At 47.0% G+C, this 8,760-nt stretch overlaps 1 protein-coding gene across 2 annotated transcripts; it reads right to left on the reverse strand.

The window, feature by feature from the left end:
* Nucleotides 1–74: 74 nt before the first annotated feature.
* On the reverse strand, nucleotides 75–8,555 carry scly (selenocysteine lyase). 2 transcript variants are annotated; one of them, XM_030373236.1, is made up of 13 exons: nucleotides 8,428–8,555; nucleotides 7,568–7,626; nucleotides 7,200–7,309; nucleotides 6,365–6,465; nucleotides 5,861–6,026; nucleotides 5,152–5,279; nucleotides 4,920–5,075; nucleotides 4,342–4,448; nucleotides 4,226–4,262; nucleotides 4,041–4,124; nucleotides 3,818–3,920; nucleotides 2,378–2,453; nucleotides 75–1,734 (listed from the first exon to the last, which is right to left on the reverse strand). In XM_030373236.1, the coding sequence occupies exons 2-13, from the start codon at nucleotides 7,621–7,623 to the stop codon at nucleotides 1,587–1,589; spliced, it is 1,272 nt and encodes a 423-aa protein (XP_030229096.1). In that variant the 5' UTR covers nucleotides 7,624–7,626; nucleotides 8,428–8,555; the 3' UTR covers nucleotides 75–1,586. The 2 variants fall into 2 exon arrangements, with proteins under 2 accessions (XP_030229096.1, XP_030229095.1); XM_030373235.1 differs by having other exon boundaries at nucleotides 7,568–7,644; nucleotides 8,428–8,546.
* Nucleotides 8,556–8,760: the final 205 nt, after the last annotated feature.

The following is an 8,760-nucleotide window of genomic DNA, read 5'->3' on the forward strand; positions in this document are numbered from 1 at the left end:
CCTTGTAGCGACAGCGGGAGCCGGGGATACGAGCAGCAGCTGGGTAACGCTCAGGTAGCAGACAGTTCACGAGGTCAACTCAGATAAATAGTTTATTGCAGCAGGAAGATTGATAACAATGATAAGATTCAGAATTTTAATGCTGGCTTTAAGATCTCTTGAACAGTTACCAGCACAAAGTCCATCCACTAATAAATAATAAAACCTGCAACAAAAAACAACGCCGCCGGTGAAGCTTAGTTGCGATGTCAGACCACCTCGGAGAAGGTAGTCTGATGTAACGAAGGAACGCCACCTGCGTTGAGCAGTGGAACGTTCTCATTGGGTGTGCAGAGAATGGTGAACGCATTGTATTTTTCCCTTATTTTCTCTAAATTGGGGACTTATTTCAGTAACAGTGATACAATGGCATAGATTAATATGTTGACGATCATAGAAGGCAAATGACCAAGACAAATCAGAGGCGGTTTTGTGTTGACTGGCTCTTACTGTGCGTTCACATCAAAAGTGTAGAGCGTTTTGAGCGATAAACGCCCATTCACCTTCTATTAGACATGAACGATAAAGCGATAGGAGCGATAAAGCGCTTGAGCGATAGCTTTAAAGCTGTAAAGCTGAAATGAGAGAATTGATTAGTTATTCAGTGTTTCGTGTATTTATGCTTATTATTCTTTTTCTATTGACCAAATTTATGAGTACTAAGCGCGGCTCCTTAAATGTAGATATTTTGGACAGCGTTGCGTTTTGAGCTAATCGGCGAGTTTGCATCTTTTACAGATTTTGGTGTGAACGTACAGTTAGACTTCAAGTGAAGACCTAACTTCAGCCTTAGTTTGGGGACGATTTAGGAAACTTCATATTGATCATTTAAAAAATATATACAAAAGCATGAAGCATAAAACAATTAAATAGGCCCACGAAAACTCAACATGAAAACCATAATCTCGAGCGGAACAGTCCATCCCTAATGCGAGTTAAAACCCCCAGTAATCTGGAATGTAACGGTCCATCTCAACGGTCAAGAGTTGAATCCCCCCCTAATCTGTAATGGAAGGGTCCGTCCTACCTGTCAGAGCTGAACCCCCCTCAGTAAAGGGTAATGGAAGGGTCCACCCTAACTGTCAGAGCCGAACCCCCCCTCAGTGAAGGGTAATGGTCCGTCCTAATTGTCAGAGCTGAACCCCCCCTCAGTGAAGGGTAATGGTCCATCCTAACTGTCAGAGCTGAACCCCCCTCAGTGAAGGGTAATGGAAGGGTCCATCCTAACTGTCAGAGCTGAACCCCCTCAGTGAAGGGTAATGGTCCATCCGAAACTGTCAGAGCTGAACCCCCCTCAGTGAAGGGTAATGGTCCGTCCTAACTGTCAGAGCTGAACCCCCCTCAGTGAAGGGTAATGGTCCATCCTAACTGTCAGAGCTGAACCCCCCTCAGTAAAGGGTAATGGTCCATCCTAACTGTCAGAGCTGAACCCCCCTCAGTGAAGGGTAATGGAAGGGTCCATCCTAGCTGTCAGAGCTGAACCCCCCTCAGTGAAGGGTAATGGTCCATCCTAACTGTCAGAGCTGAACCCCACCCTCCGGCCCGTCCTAACCCTCCAGCAGTCGGACGGTGTTCCTGAGGTCCTCCACCACCGCGTCTACGTCCGCTCTGGAGGTGGAGCGCCCCACGCTCAGCCGTAGCGCGTTAGCCGCGACCTCCGGGCTAACGCCGCAGCTCAGCAGGATGTGGGAGGGCCTGGGGGACGACATGACGCCACAAGTCAGAGGTCCAGCGGTACTAAAGAATTATTAAAGCATATTTTAGACCCATTTTATTGCCGTCTCATTGCCTGCCACAATGACAAGTTTATTTTGTCCAAAGTGGCTGACAGTGACTTCAGGTCACTGTCTACAGGTCACAGGTCACTACAGGTCATTAAGGGGTAGGTAGGGGTTAGACAGGTCATTAAGGGGTAGGTAGGGGTTAGACAGGTCATTATGGGGCAGGTAGGGGTTAGACAGGTCATTAAGGGGTAGGTAGGGGTTAGACAGGTCATTATGGGGTAGGTAGGGGTTAGACAGGTCATTAAGGGGTAGGTAGGGGTTAGACAGGTCATTTAGGGTTAGGTAGGGGTTAGACAGGTCATTAAGGGGTAGGTAGGGGTTAGACAGGTGATTAAGGGACAGGTAGGGGTTGGGGATCAACTTCCTCTAGGCTGTGGACAGTGGGGATCGAACGCAGGACCTTTCAGCTGGGAGTTGAACAACATGGCCACTAGACTATCTCATATAAATATAGTTACAAACAATTTAATATAATCAGATTTCTGTGATGTTTTTTGATGATTTTGATACCAGTTTGATGGTGCAGTGTCCTGTGTACTGCGTAGTGTTCTCACCTGTCCCCGAGGTCTGAGTGGCAGGCCGCTCCTACGCTGGCCAGCAGCGTCTTACAGCAGGACAGCACCTTACGACCTGCACACACACACACACACACACACACACACACACACACACACACACACACACACACACACACACACACACACACACACACACACACACACACACACACACCAGGAGAACATCCATCTGTCAGGACCTGAGGCTCACTATCAGCTCAGAGAACCTTTCACCTGTCAGGACGAGGATCGCTATCAGCTCAGAGAACCTTTCACCTGTCAGGACCTGAGGCTCATTATCAGCTCAGAGAACCTTTCACCTGTCAGGACCGAGGCTCGCTATCAGCTCAGAGAACCTTTCACCTGTCAGGACCGAGGCTCGCTATCAGCTCAGAGAACCTTTCATCGTCAGGACTGACTGAGGCTCTATCAGCTCAGAGAACCTTTCACCTGTCAGGACCGGGCTCACTATCAGCTCAGAGAACCTTTCACCTGTCAGGACCTGAGGCTCTCTATAAGCTCAGAGAACCTTTCACCTGTCAGGACCTGGGGCTCACTATCAGCTCAGAGAACCTTTCACCTGTCAGGACTGAGGCTCACTATCAGCTCAGAGAACCTTTCACCTGTCAGGACCTGAGGCTCACTATCAGCTCACTATCAGCTCAGAGAACCTTTCACCCGTCAGGACTGAGGCTCACTATCAGCTCAGAGAACCTTTCAGTTGTCAGGACCGAGGCTCACTATCAGCTCACTATCAGCTCAGAGAACCTTTCACCGTCAGGACCTGGGCTCACTATCAGCTCAGAGAACCTTTCAGTCAGGACCGAGGCTCACTACAGCTCAGAGAACCTTTCACCTGTCAGGACCTGAGGCTCACTATCAGCTCAGAGAACCTTTCACCCGTCAGGACCTGAGGCTCACTAACAGCTCAGAGAACCTTTCCCTGTCAGGACCTGAGGCTCACTATCAGCTCACTATCAGCTCAGAGAACCTTTCACCCGTCAGGACCTGAGGCTCACTAACAGCTCAGAGAACCTTTCACCTGTCAGGACCTGAGGCTCACTATCAGCTCACTATCAGCTCAGAGAACCTTTCACCTGTCAGGACCTGAGGCTCACTAACAGCTCAGAGAACCTTTCACCCGTCAGGACCTGAGGCTCACTAACAGCTCAGAGAACCTTTCACCCGTCAGGACCTGAGGCTCACTATCAGCTCAGAGAACCTTTCACCTGTCAGGACCTGAGGCTCACTATCAGCTCAGAGAACCTTTCACCCGTCAGGACCTGAGGCTCACTATCAGCTCAGAGAACCTTTCACCCGTCAGGACCTGAGGCTCACTATCAGCTCAGAGAACCTTTCACCTGTGTACCACATGGTGCAGTACAAACATAGTGGGTTAGGGTTAGGGTTTGTTGGGAGGAGGTAGGGGTCCTTCACCTCGTAGATGTGGGCCCAGGAGGGAGACATTACAGGTGTTTGGGAGGCTGTCAGAGCCAGGGAAGTGGCTGTTGAAGCGGACCTTCTCCTCTCCGAAGACCTCCTGCAGAAGACACGCACGCAACACACAACCACCCGCGTGAAAGAGGATGGATACAGGGGGATACCAAGGGAGAGGAATGGAGAGCGGTGAGTTAGTTAGTTAGTCGACTAGTGAGCTTACTTTGAGTCGTTGTTCCAGGTAAAGCCTGGTCGTCCTCATGTGGTTCTCGTAGTCATGGAGATTGGCTGTCACCAACTCTGCAGCCTAGCAACCGACATAGCATTTCAGGTTTGATTATGGCTGCGAGGTCCATGATAGGGACAAGGGATCCCTCTTCACACAATGAAACACAGAACTGCTCTCACCTTCCCCAGACCTGCGATCATGGGCGTGTTCTCTGTCCTGTGGAGCAGAAGGACAGGTGAGTATCGGCCCCCGGGGGTCCGCTTTGGAGGACCCCTGAGACGGACTAGAACCTCACCCCGGTCTGAAGTTCCTCTCCTGGCCGCCGCCGTAGAACATGGGGTACAGAGGGGTCCTGCCTCCCGGGCCGCGGACGTACAGCGCTCCGATACGCGGGGCGTAGAACTACGAGAGGGAGGAAGGATTTAGGCCCAATCCCATTTCTACCCCTTACCCCTTCCCCTTGTTTTGAAGGGGTAAGGGGAAGGGGTAGAAATGGGATTGGGCCTCAGAGTACTTTATAGACACCAGAACACAGCTGAGAGCTTCCTGCCAGCTGGAAGGTAAAGGCCCGTCCTCAGTGGTCCTCAGTGAAGAATAGGACTAATAGATAGTCCTTTATTAATACTCAGTGCTTCCTACGATGAATTCACCCTTTAAATGGTTAACTTTCGGATAGCAGCAACGTTCTATCAGTAATCATGTCCTCATGTTGTATTCTTCTTTGTAAACTTTTTGTTTGTAGTTTTTTGGTTCTTATGGAGGACTTTGTTGTTTTTCGGTAATCATGGAGGTTTGTTTGTAGTTTTTTGGTCATCATGGAAGATTGTTGTAGTTTTCTTTTTTCTTTAATCATGGAGGGCACTTAATCCTCACCTTGTGCCCCACTATGGTGAGGTAATCCACCCCCAGGTCAGCCACATCCACCTGGATCTTCCCCAAAGCTTGGGCGGCATCGGTGTGTAAGAGTATTCTGGGATGTCGCCCCTGCTTGTTGATAGCTTTCACCCTCTGGCAGAGCTCCCTGATTGGCTGCAAAGAGAGAAAGTGCTTTCAAAATACTCCCAATGCCTACCAGCATTAACTGTGGAAGCCCCTGAAGTCCTACCATGACGACTCCGGTCTCGTTGTTGGCCAGCATGACGGAGACCAGGCAGGTGTTGGGCCTCACGACGGCCAGGAGGTCCTCCGCCTCCACCCGCCCCGTAACCGTGGAGACCGCCACGCACGTCACCTCTGTCACCAAGAAGCAGCAGACATATTGAGGTCCCAGGTAAAAGGTAACTCGATAAACTATGATGAAAAGTGTCTACATTTTGACTTACTATTTGTCCTACATGCCATGATGTTGAACGTTTGACACAAGAGGCTAAATAAACCCTTTACATCTAGCCCTGTCACGGTGAGCGGGTGGCAGGCAGGCAGGACCCAATAGCAGACAGTTCAATAAAAGGATCATTTATTAACGCATAAGGCAAGGAACACGGGTGACGCGGGTAACCCAGGGAACCCAGGGAACACCGGGAACACAGGTAACACACAGGACACAACTCACCACGAACTACAATTATCCTACAAGGAACAAAGGAAAGACAAGGGCTTAAATACCAAACACACACAGGGCACGCAACGAGTCACAGCTGAAACACATTAGGGGAGGGAGCATTAATCACACCGGAGGGAAACTTGACCGGACATGGGGAGAAACAAGACAGAGACACCAAAGTAAAACAGGAAACACACCAAAACAAGACAAGGAAACCGACAGACCATGACAAGCCCAGCCTTCAGAAGCTCCAGAACGTTGTTGTTCTCACCAGCTTGTCCGGTCTTCTGCAGGTTCTCCGCCACCAGCTGGACAGAGTCGTGCTCCACGTTGGAGATGATGATGTGGGGCAGGCCAGGCCCTCCGTTCAGGAGCTTCTCTGCTGTGGAGCTTCTCTTGAACTCCTCCAAGACGCTGTGGAACACCAGGTTATTGGCCTGGAAAGGAAAGTGTGCAGGCATATTTCTTCATCTTCTTTTGTAGTTTTATTACATGTTACATATTACTTCTCTTTTTATTGTACTACTGTTCCTGTTTCTGTGGCACCTGATTACCCAGTCCTGGGATCAATAAGTATTGCCTTATCTTATCTTAAAGTCTGGAACTGTTGCAGATGAAACAAGATGATGACTTTGGAACGTGATGATTTAGGCATGAAATTACTTGAATCACACAAATATATAGAATACATTTTTAAACCACTCCCTTAACTTCTCAGATATGAGTCCATGAACTAGAACTGTAGATAAACTAAACTCCTAGGATTCATTCTGACCTCGGTTCCACCAGAGGTGAAGATAATGTCTTCGGCCCTCCCTCCCACCATTGTGGCCACGTCTTCTCTGGCCTTACTGATCAGGGCCTTGGCGTTAGCTCCTGTAGCACACACATGGTGGAGACATGCTGGTAACATTCACATTTAGACACTTTGATTTGATGAGTCCTTGTACAAATATACAAAAAGATACAAATAAAAAAAGTAGAAAAACATTATCTAAATAGTTTGATGATCACGTTAGCAGACTTTGTGTTCTCTGTGAAAACGTCTTACAGCTGCGTGTTTCAGAATGCATATTAAAAGGGGACCTATTATGCTTTTTCGACTTTTATGACCTATAAACGTTGTTATAATGATTGATAGTCATGTTTAACCATACTAAAGTGTCAAATAATGACGTACATGCATTTCGAAGTATTCCCTGCTGACAGTCTGGGGTGGCTGTGCAGAGCGCTAAACACTCGGGACAACGTTTGCGTTTCACTTGTTCACATTTCCGGGAAATCATCTACGTAGACGCACTCCTGCCGCGCCCCCATGTGCCTGGTCAAATCTGCCCGCGCGCGCGCTTCAAGGAAGGTAACCAATCACAACGGAGTTGGGTTGGCAGGAGGGGGGCGAGGGGGCGGAGAAGGACGAAACCGAGCGTTCGCAGAGAATGCTGAAAGCGCCCAGATAAGAGGAATAGTTTCCCGAAAATCTACAACGTTTTTTGTGTATGGTTAAACATGACTATCAATCATTATAACAACGTTTATAGGTCATAAAGTCGAAAAAGCATAATGGGTCCCCTTTAAGAATCTGGGAGCATTCTAGTGTAGTGGGGGGTCACCTGCGATGTAGGAACTGCTGGGGTTCCCCCAGGCCTCCCGCAGGGCCTCTGACACGGCCCGGATCACAGCCGGCTCCAGGGGCGTGGTCGCGTTGTAGTCCAGGTAGATCCTCCATACAAAACAACACCAATGGATGAGATCATCGTGAGGACGGTCATAATGAATTTTTCATCGGCTCGCCTCTAGATAATATTGCCCATAATAGTATATATATAGTTTATAATATTTATTTTACAACACAAAATCCTTTTCAAAATGAAGACCACAACAGTAGTCAATTAATATATCACATAAAAAGTACAGATAAAAAATAGATTTCTGATTCAGATTTTATGAATGGTTTCTATCTCATACGTCGATGTCCTACCTGTCAGCCGTCCCTTGTGACGGAGGGCGTGAGGGTTCTGAGGCGTGTTCCGCCATAGCCTACACAGGACCACAGACCTATTGAGCGTGTACACGGTAGGACTGCCATCATTCGTCTAATTGGCCATAAATGATTATCTGATATTGATAAGATGGTCTTAGTAAGTCTCTACAGTCTGTAGTAACTGTGCTGTCCTAGAACTTTCCTAACCCTACTCAACGGTTAGTTATAAAATTATAAAGAAACTATATTAGTGTAATAAAGTATAGATATATTAAATAATGTAGGCATAATTAGTGTAAAAGTGTAAATACATTAAATCATTAAGACAAAATGTTCGTGCAACGTAGTACAGGAAATACTAAATCATAAAGACACTATATTAGCATAATAAAGTAGTTATATTAAGTCATACACTATGCAAGTGTAATAAAGTATAGTTAGAATACATCCTAAAGACACCGTCATAAAGTATATTACATCCTAAAGTCCATGTTAGTATGATAAAGTATACATATATATTATCTCCTAAAGACAGAACAGTAGGCTGTGCGAATGATTGATAATGCAGGTTAAATTCCCTGCCGTTAAAGCAGAAGAGGAACATACTGTTTAATGGGGATTAAACCAGGTTCAGGTTAACTACCCAGAGTTAAAGCAGAGGAGGAAAAGAGTCTTTAATGTGGATTATAAACCAGGTTCAGGTTCACTTCCCTGCCGTAAAAGCAGAAGAGGAACAGACAGGTTCATGATGACCTGGCGTTCATGTAGCCGGTGAGGCTAACACTTAGTCATCCTACACTGCGTTTCACAGTCGGAACCGCGGATTCTAGTTTGTATTGATGCTTAAGTGAGCTGACCTTGTAAACTGCCGTGAAGTCGCAGAGAAAACAATAAATGTAACGATGAATAACCAGTTAACAAGTAACTAAACCATAGCTTAACGAGTCTTAACACCAGCCACTAGCCAGCTAATTCCACGCCTACCCTGGGTTGCCAGATATCCCAATGTAAACAAGCTACATCAGCAAAAACATAACACGTTTTATTATTTGAGCGAATGTATTAATCTTTTCTGAACGATTATAAATCCCAAATAACAAGATTTTGAAAGTATCTTTCTTATTTTCAATCATTTAGGTTAATTAGTGCTAGCTGAAATTACTCCTTATTCCGCGGACCTGGCAACTCTG

The sequence above is a fragment of the Gadus morhua genome, chromosome 12, assembly GCF_902167405.1.
Source record: "Gadus morhua chromosome 12, gadMor3.0, whole genome shotgun sequence".
In the NCBI taxonomy this organism is placed as follows: Eukaryota; Metazoa; Chordata; class Actinopteri; order Gadiformes; family Gadidae; genus Gadus; species Gadus morhua.

Excerpts from the sequence above, each read along its gene's own strand:
- scly (XM_030373236.1), bottom strand. The coding sequence starts at position 7,623 with ATGGCGGAACACGCCTCAGAACCCTCACGCCCTCCGTCACAAGGGACG. Across the intron at positions 4,263-4,341 it reads GAGAGGAACTTCAGACCGGG|GACAGAGAACACGCCCATGA; the intron begins GTGAGGTTCTAG and ends TCTGCTCCACAG. Across the intron at positions 2,454-3,817 it reads CCTGGGCCCACATCTACGAG|GTCGTAAGGTGCTGTCCTGC; the intron begins GTGAAGGACCCC and ends GTGTGTGTGCAG.